At 35.8% G+C, this 27,692-nt stretch overlaps 1 protein-coding gene across 1 annotated transcript; it reads right to left on the bottom strand.

The window, feature by feature from the left end:
* Positions 1-9,196: 9,196 nt before the first annotated feature.
* Positions 9,197-10,643, bottom strand: LOC130871697 (calcyclin-binding protein-like). The gene has a single exon (XM_057765255.1). It carries the CDS (start codon positions 10,503-10,505, stop codon positions 9,816-9,818), a length of 690 nt encoding a protein of 229 aa, XP_057621238.1. The 5' UTR covers positions 10,506-10,643; the 3' UTR covers positions 9,197-9,815.
* Between the last annotated feature and the right edge of the window lie 17,049 nt (positions 10,644-27,692).

The raw sequence follows: 27,692 nt of genomic DNA, 5'->3' as shown, positions 1-27,692 counted from the left end.
ATGCGTATCCTTCCAGGTGTGTTTAGAAGCCCTTGTTTCTTTAGTGTCCTCTATCCCCTTGTGACTCTTACAATCTTTCTAATTCCACTTCCACCAAGTTTCCTGAGAACTAAGGGAGAGAGATTTGAGGTAGACATCCCATTTAGAATTAAGAGTTTCAAGGTGTCTCACACTCTGCACATTATCCAGCTATGGTTCTCTCTATTTCTTGCCATCGACTGAGAAGGAAGCTTCTCTGATGATGGCTGTGTAAAACATTGATCTATGACTATAACAACATATCAGTAGGAGCCACTTTGTTGCCATATTCCTTTAAGAGAACAATAATATTTTGTTCCTGTGGTTCCTTGATTATCTAGGACCAGGTTCTTGGACAACAGACTCAAGACACTTTGGAGATAGGTTTCGTTTCATGGAGTTGTCTGTAAATCCAGTCAAATGGTTGATTATTCTCACAATCTATGGGCTCCTATTTCACTAGCACATCTTGTACAGGGGTCACCCGTGTAGATCAAAGTGTTTTTTTTTTTTTTTTTTTTTTTTTTAGCCATAAAAGCATTTATTAAAAGGGGAGAAAGGGGGAAAGGAGGGAGGGAGAGAGAGAGAGAGAGAGGGAGGGAGGGAGGGAGGGAGGGAGGGAGAGAGAGAGAGAGAGAGAGAGAGAGAGAGAGAGAGAGAGAGAGAGAGAGAGAGAGAGAGGAAAAGAGAACCAGAGAGAGAGAGCGCGGCCACGCTCTAGATCAAAGTGTTTGTATATGGGTTGCTGTTTACCTTTCTTCTAGGTTAGTGTGCAGAGCACCCTCCATTACTATGAACACTCGTCAGCAGGGTGAGAGCTCTAGGCAGGTACTAGAACTATTACATCTTCAGTCAGTAGAGTTGGTGTTGCCTTCAGAAATAGGGTTTTACTATCAGTTTCAGGAAAGCAACCAATAACATTTACCATAGCCTGAGTTGTTCAGGTGTTCCCACAGGGTCCTTTTGGTCAACAACTTTGTTTATTACATTCCCCGAACTGGAGCTTAATTAGGTGATGAGAGAGGTCCAGATGGAATTCCATTTTCCTTGTTATTTGGAAATTTTATTTAGCTCATCTTCGTGTGTGTGTGTAGGGGAGGTTGTCAGTCTGTAGTACAAAGGTTGCTTCTTGGTTCCTGGCCATCCAGCTAGCTTAGTCACAAAATAATCACACAAAAACTGTATTAATTAAATCACTGTTTGGCCCATTAGCTCTAGCTTCTTATTGGCTAATCTCTTACATATTAATTTTAACCAATTTCTATTAATCTGTTTTGGGATGCCTGACTCTGGCAGCGGCTCCATGGTGTCTCTCTTTCTCTGCCTTCTTTCTCCCAGCATTTAGTCCAGTTTCCCCCCGTCCCCTGCCTGCCTAAGTTCTGCCAATAGGCCAAGGCAGTTTCTTTATTTATTAATAGTAATCAAAGCACACAGAAGAAAGGGTACTGCCATATTATATTAGATAGATAGATAGATAGATAGATAGATAGATAGATAGATAGATAGATAGATGCATATACATATAAATTTCAGGAATATTCTACTGTATTAGATTTCCATTTGGCATTTTAAGGCCCTTAGTTTTAGTTTAGTTCTTTGCCTCCCTGTTTTTCCTCTCCCACCTCCTCTTTCATATCCTCCCCATTTTATCTTCTCATATCAGTCATCCATAACTCTCTATTCTATTTCACCTTCCTAAGGTGATCCAACTGTTCTTCCTAGGCTTGTACTCTATACCTAACCTCTGTGGCTTTTTGGATTATAGTTTACCTATTGAACAATTAAAACCTAACACTCACATATAAGTGAATGCATGTAATGTTTGTCTTTTACAGTGGAGGTTACTGTTACACAATGTTTATTTAGTTATTCAAAGATGTATTGCATTGGTTTAATTATGCAAGGATGTTTTGCTGTTTTACTTTTTTCTGACTAAGGCACATGATCAGTCTAATAAAAATCTGAATGACAAATAGCAAGGGAGGAGGTATAGATGGGATTTGTGGGTAGGGAGAATAAGTAGGAAGAGGAATTTGGACTAGGTGGAGAAAGAAAGAGACCCCAGGGAGGCCCCAGGGGCCAGAAAGACAGACGCAGACAAAGCAGGAAAGTAGGACATACAGAATGAAATAAAGGTAAAAATCCCTGAGGCAAAATGTAGTTGAATAGAAATTGAGTTAAAGGAGCTGCTAGGACAAGGCTAAGCTAAGGCTGAGCATTCATAATTAGCAGTAAGTTTCTGTGTCTTTATGTGAGAACTAGTTTGTGACTCAAGGAAAATTTCAACTATGGGTTACTTCATTCTGGATGAATTTTTCTAGTTTTATCCAATTATCTGTGAATTTCAAGTTCTCTATGTTTAAGAGCTAAGTAATATTCCATTGTGTAAATACGCATTTTCTTGATCCATTCATCTGTTGATGGACATCTAGTCTGTTTCTGAATTCTGGCTATTATGAATAGACCAGCAATGAACATGGTTGAGCAAATGTTTCTGTTGTAGAGTGAAATATCATTTGGGTTTATGTCCAAGAGTGTTATAACTAATGCTTCAGGAAGTTCTAATTCTAGCTTCCTCAGGAACCATCACACTGATTTCCATAGTGGTTGTACAAGCTTGTGTTCCCACTGGCAATGGATGAACCTTCTCCTTACTCCACATACTTATGAGAGTGAGCTTTTATTTGTTTTGTTGACCTTGGCCATTCTATTTGATGTAAGATAAATTCACAGAGTGGCTTTGATTTGGATTTCTATTATGACTGAAGATGTTGAATTTTTCTTTATGTATTTCTTAGTCATTTGTGCTTCTACTTTTGATAATTTTCTATTTAGATCTGCACCCCAATTTGTTCTAATTTGTTTTCTTGATTTTTAGTTTATTTAGTTCTTTATATACTCTAGATATTAATCTACTATCAGAAGTGTTGCTGGTAAAAATCTTTCCTTATTCTCTAGTATGCCATTCTTAAAATGATAGTATCCATTGCCATAAGAGGTTTTTGAGTGGCATTAATGGTTCCTAGGAACAGTCACACAACAAAATGCTAGCTTACAGCATCTAATCCTTGAAGATTTTAGCAATCTTGTACTTCAAAAAGTTGAGTCCAACCACAAAAGCCCCTATAATATTTATAGCAGTAACTGTTCAAAATGTCCAAATTCTGCTCTGAGACACAAGGGTAGTCTCTTAATGTAAGTGTCTGTAAATTCATCATGGAAGTTACCTATTTCTAATATACAGGTACTGTCAGGAAACGGTTTCAACTGAAAAATGAGAAACATGGAGACAACTAGAAAAGGTTCATTCAAATCAGAACAAGCTCCAAGTCCAGTACCTAGACTATGTGGCATCCTCTTAGATCTAATCATTCCAGACAGACCCACCATATGGCCTTACCATTTGCAGCATACGTATGAGTCACCTTCTTGAGTCACTCAGATGTAAAACTTTCCTCAACAGACACAGCATATTTCTGATATATCCACATTTTATAATCTCCAGTGAAGATTAGATTTTCCCCTTGAATCGTCCCATGTAACCCACCCTAGAGCTTTGTTCATTGGGTTCCAATCTTGGTATACATTGCGTGGGCTCAGTGGGTTTTCTGTGAGAACTTGGTATATGCCTCCATGATCCTGTAACTTTAATTCTTCATACCTGCAAGATCAGCATTACATGAATGATACTTAGTCCAATAATAAGCACATGAGAAAGCCTCTGAACAACATTCAAGTGTCTGCATGGTTAAAATAGGGAAATACTTCTTCAGAAGGCCTTGCTTGAGCTGTGAATACCACAGCTCTCTTTCCAGAAGCTCTCATTACAAATTAATATTGTTCAATGGAACTTTCGGTTTTACATACTGAAGTACTTATAGGTAAGGTTTTAGCCTCAGAACATCCTTTCTATTGCCCAAATGCAAAAATATGAGTTCTTCTTAATGCTGCTAATATCCTTAACAATTATATTCCAACTTTATTTCAATATTGTGTTTACTTCCCTACCCATGACAAACTACACATTTTAAAATATCATTTTCAGCAATCTTTTATAGCTCTTTTCACTCTAAAGCTACCTCAAAGACAGAGCACAATTCCAAAGCCTAAGTGTGATATTGTCTTCCAGTCTTCTCTAACTAATATATTAGCGCAGTACTGTTGAAATCAGCTCAGTCAAGTGTTTAGAAAACAGAAACAATATGGCCACATGCTTACAAGACATACAAACATGGTTTCTATACCAATACCCAGTTAAGTGCTACTATACGAAACCCTATGACAGTCTTTCCTCTCCACATTCATATATAGTCTGGATTCTCACTGTAATTAGTCATAAATATCTCTAAGAGCACTGTGAATTTTCAATAACCCACAACTGCAAACACTTTGACATACCTTTGATAGACCTAAGAATCCCGTGGTAAGATTTATCACAGAAATCCCCCTACTTTTCAGTACCAATTAGCCTTATTGGTTGTTTTTTCATTGTTCTGACATGTTACCAGAGCAAAAACAACTTAATAGATGAAGAATTTGTTTTCTATCATGTTTTCAGATGGTTTCAGGCAATGATGCGAGGGTAAGGTCACTTCCACTACCCAATCCAGACTTCATAAATATTCTACAGACTTCAAAATTATGCCACATAGTAGGGATCAGAATTTATCATATAAGTATTTGGCAGATATTTCAGACTCAAACACTAGTGTATGACTTTTATTGTGCTAGTATGGTGTGTGTGTGTGTGTGTGTGTGTGTGTGGTGTGTATGTGTATGCTCCCATATTTACTCACATAAGAAATGTAACCAAACTTTTTTATCTTCATTGGGCCACATCAGATAATTCCTTAGTGTAATTCTTTACAAAAAAAAAAAAAAAAGGAGTACTCACCTGTCTCCTTTTCATTGAGCAGTTTTCCTTCATCTGTAAATTTTCTTTTCTTTTGAGGGTAGGAAATTCTGCTTTTAAAATAAATGTACATATTTATGGTTTATTATGAACATTAATTGAAAATAAAATAGACATTAAGGTCAGTCGTCAATGTAGTACAAAGTAGAGGTAGAATGCAAAGGGCCATGCACAGTGTACATATGAAATATGTGGAAAAAATGAAATACTTGCTTATCTTCTAAATATCATTAACTGACCATCATTTTCCTTGGTAGTTTAAAGTATTATTGATAATGACCTTATTTGAAGCAGTTATCATAGGCTAGTGCAATGTCTTGTGGAGCCAACTTGGCTGTCTTTACTTAAAGAAAACATGCTAGAAGCTTCATATCACCTTAAAATTGAAGTTGCACACATATCCGAATACTAAGAACTCACATGCTTTCATTTTGCCTGACATTTTGACATCATGATATCCACAACATTTATGCTGTAGAACATCACAATCAATGTTTAGAGAAAGGAGGAGGAGTGATGTTGGAAGAGGGGTAAGGAACGAAGGGAGAGGGAGGGAAGAGGAGGACTATAATGCCATGAAATCAAACAACTCCAAAAGTGTTATGTGAGTTGTAAGTTAGTTGGGCCAAGATCAAAAACACTTAAGACAACTTATGCTGGAGAGGTTGTGGGGTAAAGGGAACACTCATGGAATGCAAGCTGATAGATCCCCTTTGGATATCAGTGTGGTGATTTCTCAGAACATTAGGAAACAACTTTCCTCAAGACACAGAAATACCATTTTTGGGAATAAATCCAAAGGATTCTCAATCGTGCCACAAGGACATATGCTCAACTATGTTCATAGCAGCGCACAAATCACAATCCCAGAGAACCTAAACAACAATGAGGACCCTAAGACAGACATACATAGATCTAATCTACATGGAAAATAGAAAAGGACAAGATCTCCTGAGTAAATTTGGAGCATGGGGACCTTGGGAGAGGTTTGAAGGGGAGGTGAGAAGCAGGGAGGGAAGCAAAGAAAAATGTAGAGATCTACAAAAATCAATAATAATTTAAAAAAAAAGTTAGCTGGGTTCTACTCAGAGCTGTTCTGATTTGCATGTTGTCCTCCAGCCATTAGCTAGACAAACCTGTTCTACAAAGCGACTCTGTTATTCCTAATCAAGGGGGTGAACTAGCTTTTCCCCCTCACTTTGAGTATAGAGTAGCCTTATTACTTGATTTGTGCAATAAGATGGTGAAAACAGGATACTGTAGCATTCCCAACATTAGCCTTAAGAGCTTTATAACTAAATGCACCATGAATGCTTCAAATCATACCAATAGGAAATGTCCACATAATGATGGACAACTGTATCACAAGCAAATTGTATGATGTTGTCATCACATACAGCAAAAAACTGACTGAAGCACAATTTTAGTTATTGAGTGCCTAAATTTTGCACATACTTGAGTTGCTCAGAGAGCAAAACAATGCGTTTTAGAAACATTGAGAACAAGTATGATAAAACTAATGAACTTTCTAACTTATTTATCACAAAATAAAACACTCATAGAAAGTTTAAGTGTCATAGACTCTTATTTATTTATTTATTATTGAGCTATATATTTTTCTCCACTCCCCTCCCTTTCTCTCCTCACACTTCTATGCTCTCCCATACTCCCCATGCTCCCAATTTACTCAGGAGATTCTGTCTATTTCTACTTTCCATGTAGATTAGATCAATATATGTATCTCTTGGGGTCCTCTTTGTTGCATAAATTCTCTGTGATTACAAATTATAGATTGGTTATTATGGTTTTTTTTTGCTTTATGTCTAAAAGCCACTTATGAGTGAGTAATATGGTATTTGTCTTTCTGGGTCTGAGTTACCTGACTCAATATGATGTTTTCTAGCTCCATCCATTTTTCTGCAAAATTCAATATGTCATTATTTTTCCTGCTGTGTAGTACTCCATTGTGTAAATGTACCACATTTTCCTTATTCATTCTTTGGTCAAGGAGTATTTAGGCTGTTTCCAGGTTCTTGCTATGACAAACAATGCTGCTCTGAACATAATTGAGCACATATCCTTATGGTACAATTGAGCATTTTTTGGATATATACTCAAAAGTGGTATTACTGTGTCTTGAGGAAGGTTGTTTCCTAATTTTTTGAGAAATTGTCATACTGATATCCAAAGGGGCTGTAACAGATTGCATTTCCACTGGCAATGTAGGAGTGTTTAGTTTTTGTTGTTGTTGTTTTATCTTGGCCATTCTTACAGGTGTAAGATGGAATTTCGGACTTATTTTGATTTGCATTTCTCTGATGGTTAAAGATATTGAACATCTCCTTAAGTATTTTCCAGCCATTTTCAATTTCCCTGTTGGGAGATCTGTACACTACTTTTTAAAACTGGATTATTTGTTCTTTTGATGACCAATTTCTTGAGTTCTTGTATATTTTGGACAGGAGCCCTCTATTTGATATGGAATTGGTGAAGATCTTTTTTTCCATTCTGTGGGCTGTCATTTTGTCTTAGTGACTATGTCCTTTGCTTTACAGAAGCTTCTTAGTTTCAGGAGTCCAATTTATTAATTGTTTCTCTCAGTGTCTATGTTACTGGGTTAAATTTAGGAAGTGGTCTCGAGTGCCGATGTGTCCAAGTGTATATACTTCTCACTTTCGCCTATAGGAGGTTCAGTGTGGTTGGTTTTATGTTGAGTTCTTTGATTCATTTGGACTTGAGATTTGTGCATGTTGATAGTTATAGATCTATTTTTATTCTTCTGCATGTGATATCCAGTTATGCCAGCACCGGTTGTTGAATATGTTTTCCTTTTTACCAATTTTTATTTTCACAGAAAGTTTATAGGGTAGGTCACTTAATAGCAATTTGATTCAAAAACACTGTATCTGTGAATATGTCATTCTGTCTTTATTATCAAGAGAAATAAGAAAACTTAAGAAAAATAGATAAACTGTTTATTTGCAAAGCTTGAATGAGTATAGATGATTCTTTAGTCTAGACTAAATTACTAGAAACAGCTTTGTGACTGACCCATAAAAAAATTCTTCTAGGTTGTTTCCAGGTTCTGGCTATTACAAACAATGCTGCTATGAACATAGTTGTGCATATACTTTTGTTGTATGTTTGGGCATCTCTTGGGTATATTCCCAATAGTGGTATTGCTGGGTCGAGAGGTAGGTTGAACCCGACTTTACTGAGAAACTGCTACACTGCTTTCCAAAGTGGTTGCACAAGTTTGCATTCCCACCAGCAATGGATGAGAGTGCCCCTTTCTCCACAACCTCTCCAGCAGAGGCTATCATTGGTGTTTTTGATTTTAGCCATTCTGACCGGTGTAAGATGGTATCTAGATGTCCTTCAATGGAAGAATGGATGAAGAAAGTATGGAATATATACATATTAGAGTTCTACTCAGCAGTAAAAAACAATGACTTCTTGAATTTTGCATACAAATGGACGGAAATTGAAAACACTATCCTGAGTGAGGTAAGCCAGACCCAAAAAGAGGAACATGGGATGTACTCACTCATATTTGGTTTCTAGCCATAAATAAAGGACATTGAGCCTATAATTCGTGATTCTAGAGAAGCTAAATAAGAAGGTGAACCCAAAGAAAAACATATAAGCATCCCCTGAATATTAACCTTCATCAGGCGATGAAAGAAGACAGAGACAGAGACCAACATTGGAGCACTGGACTGAAGTCTCACGATCCAAAGGAGGAACAGAAGGAGAGTGAGCACGAGCAAGGAACTCAGGACTGCGAGGGGTGCACCCACACACTGAGGCAATGGGGATGTTCTATCGGGAACTCACCAAGGCCAGCTGGCCGGGGACTGAAAAAGCATGGGACAAAACCGGTCTCGCTGAACATAATGGACAATGAGGACTACTGAGAACTGAAGAACAATGGCAATGGGTTCTTGATCCTCTTGCACGTAATGGCTTTGTGGGAGCCCAGGTAGTTTGGATGCTCACCTTAATAGACCTGGATGGAGGTGGGTGGTCCTTGGACCTCCCACAGGGCAGAGAAACCTGCTTGCTCTTTGGGCTGAGGAGGAAGGAAGACTTGATTGGGGGAGGGGGAGGGAATGGGAGGTGGTGGCGGGGAAGAGGCAGAAATCTTTAATAATTAAATAAATTAATTAATAAAAAAAATTCTTCTAGAAGAAATAGCATTTGTATCATCTCCCTGTTTGAGTAGTATCAGCATCATACCTCCTTATTCTTTTTTTTTTCTTTTACATAAAGCTTCAACTTTATTGAACAAAGGAATAGATTAATTTTTAAAGTTTTGCATCGTGGTTATATTTTTATAAGCCATCTGATCCACGGCAGTACTTACCAACATGTTTGTCTATTTTTTGTCATTTGTGGTTTTTTTATTTTATATTCATAAATATACTTAATTAGTAGTACATGGTAATGCATGGCACACACTGCTTAAGCTGGTAATAACGGGTAACAGGTCTATAGTAACTTGCAAGTTTGTGTACAAATTTGCATCTTATGCAAGAGTTTTGGTTTTATTTTTACTTTAGTGGGAGATGATGTCAGATAGGCAAATATTTTGTCTCTCAGCCAGAACAAAAGTAACATTTTCATTATGTAAGATTTCCTTCTTACATTACAATAAGGAACACCATATAACCTTTTCTTAAATAAAATGACCAGGATGTTAATGGAGAACGTTTAATAAGTATTTTTATTTAAATCAAATCCTCCAGTAAGATATGGAGAATTTGCTGTTTTTACTTAGAAGGCCGTGTAAATAGTTATCTGTCAAATTTTATGTGCAGTTCAACAATATTCCCTTACTGGAAACATGAGCATTCCACAACACAGTTCCCAAAGGACTTAAGTCTCAAAATTCTGTGTCTTCTCTGGCTTGCTTCTCTCTAGATTCCACCCATGCTTTATTAATGGTTCGCTTCATGTCATCATCTCCATCTTCATAAATTCTCTTTAGAACGTTCATTAATCCCTCACTAGGATCTGTTTCAGCGTCGTAGGAAGGCTTTTCTTTCTCTTTGCATTCTTTTTCCACCTGAGTTAAGTAGTCCCATCGTGTGTTTTCTGCTTTCTTTCTACATAAGATGATAACTGTATCAGTCTTGACTTTTTTGGAACTGCTTTCCACAGAGATGGGTTTCAAAAGATTGTTCACAATCATAGGGTAATTCTTGCCATTGAGATTTTTTACCAAAAGATCAAATGACCTTTCTGTGAAGTGTACCTGCACATTCTCAGTGGGAACCTGATGAACTCCAGTTAAGGTAATGTAGATTTTCACAAACTTATCTGACTGATCCCATCCATAATTACTGATTTTCACAGTGTATCCTGTTGTAAGTGGAGCAACCACAGCAGCTGGCTTTTCACTGTCAAGTTCTGGATTCTTCTGTGATTTCTGCTGCATCTTGTTCTTTATTTCTGTCTCAATCTTGGACTTTTCACTTGTAAGAGCGTCACGTACTCTTTTCCTAGTGCACTTTTCCAGCAACACTTTGACATCTTCCAGGTCCTTCTGCAACTCCTCCAAAGCGGAAGCCATGGTGTGGCGATCGGCCCGAGGCCGGAGTTGCACCGGTGCACCGGAGCTGACAGGAAACGCGGAACACGGCACCAGAGAGCGACACAGCGCCAGCAGCGAACTACACCGACCCGGCAGAACTCGGCGGCCCGCCCTCCGCACGCGACGCCTCTCACCTCCTTATTCTTTATTGACTTATATTAAATAGAAAGACACTCAAAAGATTGTTTCAAATATCAGAAACAGAAAATGCAAGCTCAAATACAGTCACAGTTTTTGAGTTCTCAAAGTTGATTCACATATTTGAAGCAATAAAACTAGTCAAATAAAAATGTACATTTCACAGGTCATGTCTGATGCCATTTAAACAAGTCACTTATTAGTCACAATGCAGTTTGTGAGCCTCCATATACTTCTCAAAGTTCTTAATCTTAAATCACTGCCTGTTCATATCTCTGTGCTATGTACAGTCCTGATGATTGTTTTGCATGTGATAAAGAAGTAGAAGGTGTTTCACACACCTATTCAAGATTATACATAAAATTTAAAAACACCGTGTCTGGGACAGGGCTGTGTATACTATTGAAAAGCCTTGGGTGTACATTTAAAACCCACTTGATTTGCTTATAATCTAATAATATTAACATTGCTCAGGAACTGCGAATATTCATCAATTAAGTGTTCCCACTGCTGTGGGTCAGCTATGTTTGCTCTTGAGGTCACTTCCAACAAGATTTACCTTTACACCTTGAGTCTTTTAAATGAAAAATGTTTCTTATGTTTATTTTTATGACATGAGGGACATAAAAACAAAGTAGGAACATATGCAACTTTTATGAAAGAGAATACATGTAAATTCGTAGCGCGTGCTAAACCAGACTGCATTAACTCAGATAATTCTATCAAAATTCTATTATCTTGCAGAAATGTGCACTTGACCTTAATGTTTTTAGTGTGTGTTTCATATCTGCCACCTGTCAATTACTTCTATATTAACCAGAACTAGTGTGGGCAGGAGGTACAATGTGATGAGTCTGTGAAAGTTAATGACTCAGGACAGAAGGAAGCCTTGGCCTCAAAAAGGGCTTTGAGGCCACATCAATGTGAACAGGAGCAGATGGCACGCCAGTGGCCATTAGGAACCAGGCACTGTGGGATTAGGCTGGCATATCCGTAAGCATTCAATAGCAGGGATTAAATTTTTAACCCTGATACTTTCTTCACTACTACATTTAAAATGTTCCTTGACCTCATCCTGGATCAACATGACAGATGATGTTTTTATTACCTCTGAAAGTTGCCTTACAACATCAGTGTAAAAAAATACAGAAGCAATAAAAATATCTTTGTCTAGAGCTATAGGAAATAGAAAAATGATTGGATAAAATGTTTATAAAGAGAAAGTGGAAAATCTTATTTGTGTTAATTCTTTATAAATTACGTTTTATCTACTCTTTGAAAACATGAAAATAAAATCTAGCATGTACAGGATGAAGAGTAAGAAAATAAAAATCTATGTTGGAAAGAAGAGAGCCAAGCAGACAGCAAGTGATAAGCAGTCTTGCCTTAAAAAGTATGATGGAATACAGCTGCACTTTCCTATACTTTGTTTAATTTTGAGGACTCTATGTGTCAAGTGTACGGATATGTCTGCTCCTTGTATGTCCTTCATTGTATGGCAAATTTCTAATATAGTAAGAGAAGGCAGGGGATTCAACGACTATGGAAGAGCCTGGAAGAAAGGCTAGGCAGCCAAATGCATATCTTACTAGTCAGACAGTAACCACACAGCTGCACTCTGAAAATACTAAATGGAACATGATATTACCGAACAAACTCTGGGTCTGTAATGGTTTACAGTGCAGATAGAATCCTCACTATCTATTTCCACCTGGACCAAAACATGAATTATTATACTATCCAGCTATGTTACCTGCTCATGCATCACCTAGCAGCTGTCTCCACTGTTACATCATTGTCATGGTATTCGTATATTAGTTCTAGTGTTGAACTTACTCTTACCTTATTTAACAGTGTCTTGGCAGATTCATATTAATACGTTAAATTCATATACTCCAAGCATAAGCACATAAAGTGTATACTGTATCCTCCGACTGAAAAGGTAAAAACACAATACAATATGCTAATAGTTTTATTTCACTACTGAAATTTGCTATAATTTTCAAATTTTACTTTTAGTTGTTATTAATCATTCACTGTGATATTTTGTATCTTTTTTTATAATTGAAACATTCCTTCTTGGAGTCTCAATAGACTCAACATTCACAAGAAATTTAAAACAATCAGGAATCCTGGGAAAATTATGACTGAGGAGACTCACCTTAAGGTTATATAGGCAGTACAATTCCTCCAAGGAAGACTCTTTAGTCTAGTAATTAAGGAGAAAACTCTAGTGAAAGCAGGTTTCAGGCATTGTCCCTCAAGCTGGAGTAGACTTTTGTGATATGTGGTATCCTAAGTTACTAATAATCTTACATTTAAACCCAATAATGTCAGCTATTGACTAAACTAGTCTTTACTGAAATTGTTTATTTGGTCTGTAGTTGCCTTTTCTTCCTGGGAGGAATACAAATTAAGTCCTTAGGAAAGGTCACATAAATAAATGCCTTATTTATTAATTGTGCTTAGATGCATTCACATGTAGGAAAATATTTATAAACACTTATCTAAAACACACACACACATATATATAACGAATACACATATGTATAAATACACTATATATATTTATATATATATATATATATTTATGTGTGACTAATTTGGTACTGTCCATAATTTCAGACACTCATGGTATATCTTAATCATATTCCTTACATACAAAGGGGAGCTGACTACATTCACTTAAAAGAAGCAACTTCATTGCTGAGAAATGCTTCTGAAGAAAAGAGGATTTTAAAACCAATTAATGTTATAAATTTCTTTGATATAAGACATAGCATTAGCATGTGATATCATTTATTTCTGGTGTTCAGCATTTCTATAGTAAAGAAAAAATAGATGCATATTTCAGAGACAGAGAAGGCACGAAGGAGGGCAACTTTAATAGTGGCAGCAGAATATTCAAGGACAAATCTTGTCACTGTTTCATGAATGAAGCCAGAAAGTAAAGGTTGACACACTCTCTTGATCTTATGTTCATAGATGCCAATAATGAGCTTCAAGTGTAAAAGAATTCCCTGCAATAGAATACTAAATAAATGTATAAGTCTTATAATAAAAACTATTGCCTTTTATAACAATTCTAAAGATCTATGACCTCACTATACATAAAGGCTAGCAACCCAGAAAAACCTCTGAAGTTCTCTCCACCTTTGTACTTCTGAACTTTACGATCTTTATGTCGAGATAAAACTAATTAATATTCCCAGAATGTGTTATCAAAATTGAAATAATATCTATAGTATAAATATATTGTCTTTTGACTTTTTACAGTGGGCCAAGTTGTGGTTCTTCATAAGTAATATCTCATGTAATACACAAACACAGCATATTAAATATATATTTTCATTGCTCCTTCATCTAGAAACAAAGACTTGGGGAAGCTGACTTACCAAGTCTGAGCAATGGTGCAGTAGCAGAGCATTGATGAAACCCATGTAACCTGACTCCAGAGCGAGTGTTTACATGACCACATCTCGTATGGTTTTCATAAAAATGTGACATCACACCAGCTTCTTCGAATGAAAAGAAGAAAAAAGCATTTTCTTGAAAATTTTGGACCGTGATTAAGGTACAGCATAGGAAAGATATAAAAAAATAATTTTGCCTATTAGTATTTTAAGTTCCATATGTTTTGACTAAGACTACTGTCAAACAACTAAAGAAAGAAGAAAACACACAACCTGTGTTCACAGCTCATCATAAACTTGCATGTTTGAATACTGATATCTGTAGACGGAACTGTTTAGGAAAGTTTAGGAGGTGTGGCCTTGTTAGAAGAGATGTGTCACTGGGCACAAGCTTGAGGCTTGGGGGCTATTTCTAGTGTGCTTGTCTTTGAATCTTATTTGTGGATCAAGATGTGAGCTCTTAGCTGCCTCCATCCCTTTGACCCACAATCGTAGATTCTAACCATCTAAAACTATAGCCCAATTAAACGCTTTTTTGTGTGTGTGTAAGTTGCTTTGATCATGGTGCTTTGTGAGAGAAATAGAAAAGTAGTTAAGATAATTGTAGTGTAGGCTGCTTGAAATTCTTGTTCCCACTCCTTATTTTCTTATAAATATATTAATGATCTAGCATTGTCCTTTGGTAAATAGTTACTGAGGTTCTTTTTGTCTGCAATTCCTATCACCATTTAATACTTTATTTCTGTATTACTTTATTTATTTATATGCTGCATTATATGACCCATGTTTTACTTGCATTTTATTTTCACTTTTGAAAAAAAACTTATTTTTTGAGAAATTGATAGAGAATATTGTCGAAATAAGGCCAATATATGCCTTGTTTCTCTTATCAAATCTATGAAACATAGTGAGATTAAAAGGCTAATTGGCATCTCACAACAGCCTTGGTCCACAGTCATGTTAGTAGAAAATGGTAGAGAATATATTAGGTGGATTTTGTAATATGTTCCAGAGGTTCTATGTCTATTATCTCATTTAACCTGAAAAGTGGTGGTGGATATTTCTATTGTAGTGGGAATATATAAAATCATGTTCTGATATAGTTACTTCTACTTCAATGTAACTACAAACTGTGGCATACCTTCACCAATAAAATGTATGGGGTCGTTGCGATCAGAAATATATTCTAAGGCTTCCAAAGGATACATCAAACTGTAGGTTAAGCTGAACCCTAAGTACAAAGTGCCGAGATATTGTAATATAACAAAGACATAATTTCCTATTGTAGTTTTATTTTTAGACTAGAGAAGATGGGAACCTATGTCTGACTCTGGACTGTTTGATCCAGATTCTGGGACTATGAGAACATAACTGTGTAGCTCCATTTACCCAGTCTCTGCTAGACTGTTATGGCAACTCTAGAGAATCACATGTATACATTTCGTTTTTTTTTAATCGTAGTAACAAAAAGTACAAGAATTACTGAATAAAACCAAACAACAAAACATTTGTTTCAAACTTAAGGCAGAAATAATCAATTAGCTGAGAAGTTCGTAAAATACTCCTTTTTAAAGCACTGCCCAGATTCTGAGTTAGTAAGTGCTGGAAGGGATCAACAAATACACATTTCAAGAAGCAATGAAGCACACTTGTGGCTCTGCACAGGAATGAGATGCTTGGATGGTCCTTGGGGGCACACTACTCTGAGCGTTCTTCTTCATGTGTCTCTAATGAGTTGTGACGATTGCACAGGTGACAATGCCTAGTCTCTACATTCTTGAAGGAGCCTATGTTAAAGGAGAAAAAAATGGAATTCTTTTGCTTAACAGTTAACTAACACAAATAAAGATGTTTTATTTTTGAAATGCATTAGCCATATTCTTCACCCACAGAGAAAAAAACACACATGGGGATATTCCTTTTTGTGTTTATTTTACAAAGTTAATATATTTTTAGCATTGAGGTAAAGAGCACTGGTTCTAAGATGCTGAATAGGAAACAGATGTTGGGAAATTAGTGCAATCTAAAACAGAGCCTACCTTCATTTCTATTATACAAAGACCCACATCAGGACCCCTGTTGAGGCTATATTCTCTCAACAGAAGTTTCATTTGTATTTTTTTCCAATAATGAAACCCAAGTCAGAAGTTTTCAAGCTGCTGATACTCCAACACAAAGCCAATGGATTCTTTTAGCAAGTGCTGTTTTGAAAATACCTGTCCCATTGAAGAGATTGCTTCAGGGCATCAAAGTAATAGGTTTTCAAGCCCTGCTGCCCAAATCACCCCCTTCTGGTCCCCAGCATGACACCCCAGAGCAGACATGCAGCTACTTGAGAAAGAAAAAGTGTTCTCTTTTAAAATGTATTATTTACTCATTCCTGGGGTTTTCAGAACATTTTCTACATCTGTCCTTCAAATCTTCTCTGTACAGACGCTCACTGGAGGGAATAGCTAATGCGATTTTACAGAAGATTTACTTCATGGAGAATTTATTTGGTTCTCCATTATTTTTTCTAGAAAAAAATAATAATCAAATGAAAGAGAGACAAAAGTTCATTTTTTTATATCAAGTTCTGGTTAGCATTAAGAACACAAACTATTTTGGTGTCCAGTTTTTCAAAAAATACACTTTCCTACGTTGGTGAATAATGGAACAGCCAAAGTAAAGTAATGAACTACAGAAACATGACAACTATCTGACTCTTTTCTCTACATATATACAAGGATACCTCACCTTCTTAAGTGTTCTATGATTTCATGGATGAGATTTTCTTTCATTACTAGTTTTTGGGTTTCCCCAACCTCTATAACTGTCATTAGTACCTTCCTTAAATTGCAGTTCTTCAGGATTTAGACCTAGTTTTAAGCTAAAGATACTCTTTTCTGTCCAGATGAGGAAGATTGTTCTAGTCTAGCCTTCACATTATAATGGATCAAAGAAAACAACCATAAACAGTAAGTTCCAACATAGTAGACAGAATCAGCTCAGGAACCTGAAAAAATGAGATTTTAAATATATTTTAAAATTTTTAAATAATTTCTCAATTATACAATTTAATGAATACCAAACATATTCTTTTTTGATCAATGATTATTTTTATTATTTTTTATTTTTTAAAACAATTTTGAAATTTAAATATATTCCGATCTTATTCTTCCCTGCCTCCAAGTCCTTTTAGTTACTCTCCATCTCCCTACCCACCCAATTTTACATTCTTTCTCAAAATGTTACCTTTTGAACTCTTACAAGTACGCTTTCTTCATGAGTAAAACTGAAACAACATTTGTGTGCTTAATGCTTGCCAAAATAGCCTGTATGAAAATCCTGATGCATAATCATTTCTTGTACCAACAGGATATATAATAAATACTCTAGCTGTTTTAGGACACATTATTAACTACAACCAAAAGTCAGCAATATGTTGGGGCCATCCTGGGGCTTTGACTCTTGTGACCTTGGCATCACTAATGACAAGGGTTTTGGCTCCAGAAAGACAAAATGTTATTATGAAAATATAAATATAACTTTTAAAAAGCTGAGGAAAAAATAGGAAATATCACATTAATTGATTGCCACTGTTTTATGTATAAATATATGTATGATGAAGTGCAAAATTATCATTATCTAACCATTAGACAAAACTAATATTTACCTACAATTTCTAGGTTGATATTATAATTAAAATATCAGTATTATTCTTATTATATTTTATGAGAAAAAGCATTTTACAGGGAAAATGTATACTGAAAAATTAAAATATAACCTCTCATTGTTTTTATTATTGTATTAACTATTTAAAAGTTTATTATTTTATTATTTTTATTATGGTATTTAGGTTTTATATTATATTAGACACTAAGATTATTTACAAAGTGAGGTATAAAATTGTCTTAATTCAATTGGCTTTGTTATTTCACTGAATAATCCTTAGCTTTCAACATCAAAATATTTAGAGCTTTTCACTTAATGAAAAAGAAAATGAACCAATGAGCAGACTATCGTCTTCAATCTCTACCATTAAGCTTCTGGGGAACTTCCAATAAGCACTTAATAGTCCCTATATCCTAATTTACTTGGAAATGTTGGGTCTCCATTACATTTGTAGCCTCTAGGTTTCTACAAATTTAGGCATTCTAAGGGTCAATAAATTCTGTACTTTGTAAATTGCATACTGTATCTTTTCTTGGAATTTGGCTCTGTGCAGTGACCTACTTAAGCCAAAACCTAACTTTGACTCAAGATTCTGTAGGTGCCCATCTGTGGGCAGTTTACTCATAGCCCCATTTCAGGACATTCTTCAAGAAATGTGTAGATTACATAGTTGATTCTGCTGCCTAAGTCATCTTTAGGAACTCAAGAAAGGCCTCATTATATAAACTAGTTTCTATACTGCTCAGAAAGTATGAGAGTTTTAGTGTACATAGTTTATAATTAATCAAACTTAAAAACTGCTTCTTTCCCAAGTAAGTTTCCAATCACTAAACTATACCAATAAATAAATTCCTTTCACAGACACCTCAATTCGTAAGGACAGATCCACTACTGAGGTTTCCCAACTCATTCAAATAATGGACATATGCAAGTCACTCAAATAATAAACATCAGTGACAGAAGGTTCAGTGTATGGATAATGTGATTCAGAAGATGGAACAACAAAAGTAGAGGAGAGTATTTATAACAGCCAAAATGTGACACAAAAACAATAATTCTGTTTAAATTTATATTTAACTAATTCAAATTTAAACAAAATTGGTTTTAAACATTAATCCTTGTCAAAATTTAAACACAGGAGATGAAGCTGAGAATGAGATAACTCAGCAGGTTCAAGAGCTTGCCATGCTAGCCTGTCAGCCAGAGTTCAACCCCTGGATGCCAAATAAAGGGGAAGGAGAGAAGCAACTCTTCAAGCTGTCCTTCAACATCCATGCCTGCCACTGCACATTTCCTCCCATTTTCATAAGTACATAATAATAATAATAATAATAATTATAATAAAAGATGATGATATTGATGAATAAAAATAAGGATGAGCACAGGAATGCTTTAATTTCACCCATAATATTCAAAGACTATTTTTTTAATTCTTTTTTTTTATTTTCTTTTTATTTTATTTTTATTCTTTTCTAATTAAAATTTCCACCTGCTCCCCGTTTCCCATTTCCCTCCCCTCCTCCCAAATATTGCCCCCTCCCCCCACTTCCCTCCTTCTATCCCCACTCCTCTTCTCCTCCCCCCACACCATTCCCCCTCCCTCTCGATACTGAAGAGCAGTCCAAATTCTCCGCCCTGCGGGAAGACGAAGGTCTTCTATCTACTTCCAGGAAGGTGAGCGTCTAAACAGGCTAAGCTCCCACAAAGCCGGTTCATGTATTAGGATCGAAACCTAGTGCCATTGTCCTTGGCTTCTCATCAGCCTTCATTGACCGCCATGCTCAGAGGGTCCGGAATCAACCCATGCTTATTCAGTCCCAGACCAGCTGGCCTTGGTGGGCTCCCAATAAATCAGTTCCACTGTCACAGTGGGTGGGTGCATCCCTCGTGGTCCTGATTTTTTGCTCATGTTCTCCCTCCTTCTGCTCCTCATTTGGACCTTAAGAGCTCAGACCGTTGCTCCAAATTGAGACTCTGTCTCTACCTCAATCCATCGCCAGATGAAGGTTCTAAGGTGATATGCAAGATATTCATCAGTATAGGATAGGGTCATTTCAGGTTCCCTCTCCTTAGTTGCCCAAGGTACAAGCTGGGGACATATTCCTGGACACCTGCGAACCCCTCAAGAGTCAAGTCTCTTGCCAACCCTAAGATGGCTCCCTTAGATAGGATATATACTTCGCTGCTCCCGTATCCTTCCTTCCTATATCCCAACCATCCCAATCCCCCGAGCTCCTCCCATCCTCCCCTTCTCATGTTTCTCATCCCATTTCCCCTTTGCCCCATGCCACCTCACCCGCAAGTTCCCAGTTTTTGCCCTGCAATCTTGTCTACTTCCCCTCTCCATGCGGATGACTATATGATTTTCTTTGGGTTCTGGTCAAAGACTATTGAAAGAATCTCTTAGTATTTGGACAAGAAATATAGACGTAATCTAACAAAAGAGAATTTTTATATATTGTAGATGAATACTCTTTCATGATTTCTACTTTAGTGCTTCTTAAATTTAAAATGCATATCAGTTATGAAAGAATCTTTATCAATTGTCGATTCAAAAACAAACTTGTCAGTGACTTTGATTTTGGTGGTCCCAGGGCACACTGTAAGAGGTGCTGCTGTACAGTATTTTCTTTTCTTCCTGACAATAGTTGATTCTTTCTCAAAATGTCTAAGTCAATGATTTGTGAAAATTTTAGTTTAATTAGTATTAATAGTAGGACTTTCAGGTTTTTCAAAGTGTCAAGTACACTCTCAGATTCTTATGTAGGGCTGGAAGATCTAGTTTCCAAATTTCATTGGTCATATATTCCAATAAAGATTATATATATATATATATATTATATATAGAGAGAGATGATAGATAGATGATAGATAGATAGATAGATAGATAGATAGATAGATAGATAGATAGATAGATAGATAGATAGATTTGGAGGGAAATGTTTGCATTTGACATTACATGTACGTCTAAAACATTAAAAATAAAATTTTAGATATTGAAAGAATCAGAAGAACATCATGTGTAGATGATGGGGGTAAAAAAAAATTCACTTCCTAGCAAAAGTGTAATTCTTAATGACCCTACTGGTTTGTGCTATATTATATTGATATCCATTAATAGATTTTATAATGCTTAAAAATGTTAAGTAATATCAAACATCTGTAGTTTATTTTACTTTGGGGGTACACAGAGTAGTAAAAAGTCTCCTACATGAAATTTTAATGTAAAAGCCCAAAGCATGAAAGGTTATTTCTCCTTAACTTAAGCATTCAATTTACAAATGTTAATAGGATGTATCCTATTTTTCTGAGTTATATATTCAGATTATATATAAGAAATTGAAGCAATGTTAAGTCTCAAATTTTTATTTTCTAAAAGCTTAGGACTAGACTAGCCAATTTCTCTTTTATTTTTCAATATAGCACGAAATGCATGAAGGCTCACCATTGGACACGCTTGGCCTGTGACTCACAGCACTGTCACTGAACTTTTTCCATTCACATGACAGCTCTGTAGCTCAGCTACACCTCTGCCACTGAAATGCTGAGTGGAGAGTTCTAAAGAGGATGGGAAAGGCCCAAACATACATTAAGATAACAGAAGCAGATTCTGATCCTATCTTGGCTACATATCAACACTGAGTGATGTTCAAGTAGGCACTGGTGCATTCTCATAGACACACATTTGTTTATTCCTGATAAGTTTCTGAGCCTGTAGAGATAGTCTCCAACATATGAAACTCAATCTAAAAATATCTACAAAATGGCTTGTATGTCCATTTATATGTACGCGTGTGTGTGTTGTGGATGTGTGTGGATGTGTGTGTGTGTGTGTGTGTGTGAGAGAGAGAGAGAGAGAGAGAGAGAGAGAGAGAGAGAGAGAGAATGGAGAATGGCAGTGAGATCAAATATTTATTAACTGCTGCTGAACTAAAGGGCATATATAAATTGTTTAATGTCTATTCTTAGTTTTTATGTTGACTAGATCTGAAATTAACTAAAATCCAAATGTCTGATCCCATCTGTGAGGATTTTTTTCTCAATTAAATCATTTGAAGTAGAAACATTCACTTCTATCTGGATTTTGGAGTTGGGAAGATAAAACTTTAATCCGGATATTATGAAGTGGAAAAATTCACCTTGGATGTAAAGCACACTTTATGTGACAGCCTATATATATAGGACATGAAAAAAGGAAGTTTTCTGGGTATTTTAGGTAGGAATATCTACTTTTAATCTGTAGCTCATCTTTTGTTGAAAGCATATATATGACATGGAAGAAGGAAGAAGGTAGAGAGCTAGCTTTTTGTTTCCTTGTTCTCACTCTCAATAACAAGTCCATTTCTTCACTGGCATTAGAGTCTACTTCTAAAGAATTCTGGCATATACTGAAGACCAACTGAGACATGCAGAATCATGGATGATATGGACTGAACTACTAGATACTCAGACCTTCACATGAGAGATAGTTATTACTAAACTAGCTGGATCATAGCTTAAAGACATGCTAATAAATCTCATGCACAGACGCATATATATATATATATATATATATATATCACATACATGTGAGAATTGATGATGGATGGATGGGTGGATGAATGGATGGATGGATGGACAGACAGACAGGTGGATGATAGATTTATTCTATAAATTCTGTTCCTCTAGAGATAATACATTAATAATTCTCTAGATTAAAAACTTGACAAGAAGAAATTTGAGAGAAAATTTCTTCATTTCACTCCATTCACACCTCCACAAAATGCCTTGGCATATTTAAGTTCCTGTGCTCTGCACTTTTTATTTCTTTATTGTATTTATTGACTGCTAGTGAACTATAGAAACATATAGATTATTGGCTAGTGTCCTCCAGTAGTAGATAGAATCATGAAGACATGCATCTGTGTCTTCACTGGCATTCTCTAAAAGACTTAGACAAATAATTGCCATTAAACATTAACTTTTTAATGATAACTTGCAGTATCCATGTGTTTTTATATGTAAATGTGCATGCATATGTGTGTGCAGGCACATGCAGAAGTCAGAAGAGGTTATAAAATTCCCTGGAGCTTGAGTGACCAGCGGATAAGAGTCATCTGATGGTGCTGGGACTTGAACCCCAGTTCTCTATTATAAGAGCAAGGGCTCTTCACAGCTGAGCCAACTCTCCAGATTCAGATTATCAATGTTGTCTTCCTCAAAAAAATTGTTATGAGGGCCTAATGCTGTAATTCTATGTTCACTTTTAAGCATTGTGTAGTATTATTACAAGTTCCTTATTACTGATTGGAACTATTTTAATACATTTTTAATTAACTTATGTTCATGGTATAACATCATAACAAGCATAGATACATATGAATTTTTTAATTTTATAGTTCTATTTCCAATAGAGTAAATATTAAAATTATCTCAATTCTCTCTGGGGGTGCCCTTTGGAAGTGCAAATCTTTGTGCAAACATTGAGCCGAAACTGTTACATGGTAGAGCTGAATTAATTCTATAAATATGCTTTAACATCCTTTTAAAAAGTAATATTATTAGAATAATTACATGTACAAAAGCTTACAGGGACTATAACAACATTCACAAGACCTGCATAAGTTCAAACCAGACAAAATCCCAGCACAGAGAAGAGGATGTGAACCCAAAGTCCTAACCAAGAAGCTACATGCATTTTGTATCTGCTAGGAAAGGGGAAGTCAGTTTACTCCAATGTAGTGACACTGGGTATATCAAGCCACTTCAGACCAGTCCCCAAGTCCAGTGTTCAAAACTGAATTTTGTCGTGCAAAAACAAATCCAACCACAGTTAATATAGTATAATACTGTTTTGTCATACTACAATGTGATTAAACCATGAGCTAGTTCTAGTCATTTGTGAATGTGTCTGCATGTATGGTGATCCTGTGTATATAAATGCACATATGTGTGATACTTGATTTTCATTATTTGCAGATTCTGAATCTTTAAATTTTGTTAGTTGATAAACTTTGTTTGCAACCCTCAAATAAATCTTTTAAGTACTATCACATTTGTTTATAAAAATACACTTTTACAAAGTTGTATAAAATTAACTGACAATGGTCACATTATTAGCTAAGATTGAATTAGGTTGCGATTCAGCCATTTGGTTTCAACTCTCATATTGTGAACTACTATCCATTTAAGAACTGTTTGTAGGCAAACTTTATGCATTCTTTGCTTTTTTTCTAAAAATTCTTTGTTGAAAATAGGTTCCAAACCTAGCATGCAGCCTAGTGTTCCTAGCGGCAAGACTGCCATGTAACTGAGGGAGAAAATACCTGTGTCTGAGAAGCTTCCCTCAGTAAGAGTTACAGTGCCACTGACTATGTTCGCAGTGTCTTCAAATACATACATGTTTTAAACAGCATTGCTTATTGAGTGGTGCAAATTTTGTGACTAGAAGCTTATAGGAAACTACTTTGCTATGGAAAGTGATACAGTTCTCACTAATTCAGAGTTTGGAATTACTTTATAGAAAATATCATGATCTCTCAACATGTGTAAACACAGGTCACAATACTGTGCCTCAGATACATAGACAACATTTTGACTAAAATACATTTGTTACAAAATAAAATTGTAACTAATACCTTCACATCTAGTACAAATGGCACGCTATTAGAGTTATTTATGTACTGTGTAATTTTGAAGAAAAGCATGAATCAGGATGAAGATGTGAATATCTGTGAAAATCACTTGTTTGTGAAAAGTTGGAAACCTGTTAGAAATACATACCATTGTATGATAACCATGTGAGCACTCACACAAACACCTATCCATTAGAGAAGAACTGCCTGAGATGAGAGGAGTGTTCTATATTCACTCATTTCCCTCCTCAAAATTTAGCTATAGATTCATAGCAACAGTGTGTAGGCCAACTGTGAGGGTAATAGTGGAGTATCACATTTAAGGGCCAATGTTAATGAGTCTGAGAGGTAATCTGCATGCCACCCAAGAAGAAAGGTAAACACCAACCCAGCTACAAACTCTTTGATCTACATTGGTGACCTGCCTGCAAGATACACTGACAGATTAGTGACATAAAGTTTGCAGGAGTAATCATTCAAGATCTGATTGGCGATAATGCCATTCCATTACGTGGAACACATATGAAACGCTGCTCGGATAATCAAGAACCTGAGTCTAGATATGCCATGTACCTAACACCAAATAGTACTATTTTCTATAGGAATGTAGTCATAATATGAACTGTAATGACATTCTGCTATACTCCTTGATCAGTTTCTTGCTCAGCCGTCATCAGAGAAGCTTCCTCCTGAAGTAGATGGGAACAAGTACAGAGAGTCACAGCCAGGCAATGTGCAGAGAGAGGTAGACCTTGGAACACTCAGTCCTAAGTGTGCTGTCCCCAACAAATCCGACCTCTCAGGGCACAGGGAACTCTCTGGAAGTGGAGGCAGAAAGAACGTAAGTCAGAGAGATACGGGCACCATGGAAATAAGGCTCACTAAATAAGCCAGATTGATGCACAAAACTCACACAGAGTGTGTCAGCATAAACAGGGTCTGGGGTCTTAGAGCTGAGAAGAGAAGCAGACAGGTTCCCCCATCCCTAACCCAGAAGCTATCATCAATTGATAACCATTTGCAAATGGAGATGTAGTTCTTCCCAAGATACTTTCAGGAAAGAAACAAACCACTCTTCAGGGTAAGCTCAGCAATAAATGGCCAACACAAAACCACTCTTACGAGTAGGTATGGCAATAGAAGGCTAACACAAAACAAACTAAAATAAAACACACCACTCTTTAGGGTAGGCTCAGCAATAGATGACCAACACAAAACAAACTAAACAACATATCTATCAACAACATTTCTTATCTCATAATGTCAGTTTAGGGCCTATTTAAATTTTTATCTTATTTTTATTTTGTATTTACATATTTTTATGTCTTTTTATGCTGCAGGTCTTTGAGGTATATATTATGGCATCCATTTTTGTGCTTTTATGGAATCCCCAAGGATGAGAATAAGTGAATATCTGCTCGTAATTTGTTTCTGTGTCTTTTTCTTGGTCTCCTTTTCTTCGACTTGGTTGTTTTGTCTTATTCTGATTTGTTCTATCTTATATTTCATTATGCGATATTAATTATATTATACTGCCTAAAAGCCTGTTGGTGTTCTGGATTGGAGGGATGGTAGGGAGAACCTGGCAGGCGTAAAGAAAGGGGAAACTATAATCAGGGTATGCAATGTGAGAAAAAAATTATATTTTCAATACAAGAAAAAAATAAACTCCATGGTTTGTCTGTGAGATTTTTTTGTTTTGTTATTTTTATATTATTTGGTTTTGTTCATTTGTTTTGACATTTTTTTTCTGTTTTTGTTTTGTTGGAGAGACAGAACATGAAGTTGTTTGGGGAAGGCGGAGGGTATCATTTGGGAGGAGTTAGGCAAGGGGAAGAAAGTGATCAAAATATATTGTATGTAAAATATGATCCAATAAAAATAAATATTAATATTTTGTGAACAATCAAGAGAACATTTAAAACTCAAGATGGAAACAGAGCAAAGAAAACATATTTAAACAAAGGAGAAAAAATTAGCAAAAGAAAGCCTAAAAATTGCAAACTGGAAAACTACAAAATAATTCAAGTGACATTCATAGTAACAAAACATTATGTGTATTTTCCTGTTAAGATGCTTGCAGGTCAGTATGTTTTCCTTTACCTATTAAAATTCTGCTGTGCCCTACTCATAGGGAAAGATTGTAGCACAGAAAAGTATGATTAAAGATGAGTTACAAAATATTTACTAGCTCCACGCCAGTCGGCATAAACAGAGCCCACTGACTGACGGGATGAAGGGGAGTAAGACAGAGTCCCCTAAGTGTGGTAGTAAGTAAAAGCACACTGCAAGAATCAATAGTCATGACCTATTATAAAACAGATAGAACGCCTCACATAACAATAGGCAAAACTGGTAACATAAATCAAAGACCTGGTGCACATAGGCAAAAATATAACAGAGATAAAATCCAGAGTTCAATCAGACCATGAAGGTAAGAAATGACTAGTAATGAAGACAGTTTTTAGTTCAATTAACAATGTGTCATGCACATATAAAAATTTTAAAGTATGCTAATAACACATATGCTTATAAATTTCATACAGACGATGTGATTTGTCACAATTCAGTAACGGAAGTTTTAAAGTAATATTTGCTGGCAAAAAATATCGCATTTGCTCTTGGAAATGTATTAATATTTATAAATAACCTGAGGGAAATAAAAAGTAATTAAAGTTAAAATTAAAAAAAAGCATAATGTACAATAAATATAAATGAAAATCTTACTTGCAAAATCCTATAGGACATTGTCATAGATTTATTTGAAACAAATTATGCAGAGATATAGCAAAATATACATACATATAAATATGTATAAACTATATACATAGCCCTATTCTAAGAGGAAAATAAAAAGGCTGAATATAATTTAGCTATCTTTTAAAAATGCATTAATGTAAGAAAAGGGGAACTTTTAAGATATGTTCATATTTCTTTTTCATGTTGAAAGCTTCAGTATAGAAGCTTCCCTACATCCTTTTCAACTTGTCTGTCAGTCTTTTTCTTCCTGTCCCAGGCCTTCTGTAATATCACTGTCCACAACTCAAGAACAGTGCAGATCCTGTGTTCAGAATCAATGATCTCCGACAGGCAAACCAGCCAGGTGAAAGCTTCATTTGTCATCCAGCCACACCTGTATTCACACATAAACACATTCAGTTTAGTAGAAAGGATAAGTGTATGGAGAACTGCCTTACTCAGGATGACTGGACTATTCCACTATTTGTCTTGCATATAGTCAAATAGTAGTGTAGAATTTGCAAATTCTAATTAAATACCAACCTTAGAGTTTAGGAGCTATATCAAGTTGACTGGACAGAGACACATTAAACACCTTTAATCTATGG

The sequence above is a fragment of the Chionomys nivalis genome, chromosome 3, assembly GCF_950005125.1.
Source record: "Chionomys nivalis chromosome 3, mChiNiv1.1, whole genome shotgun sequence".
NCBI lineage: Eukaryota > Metazoa > Chordata > Mammalia > Rodentia > Cricetidae > Chionomys > Chionomys nivalis.
Note: the sequence above shows the minus strand (reverse complement) of the source record. Positions and strands in the feature narration are given on the sequence as shown.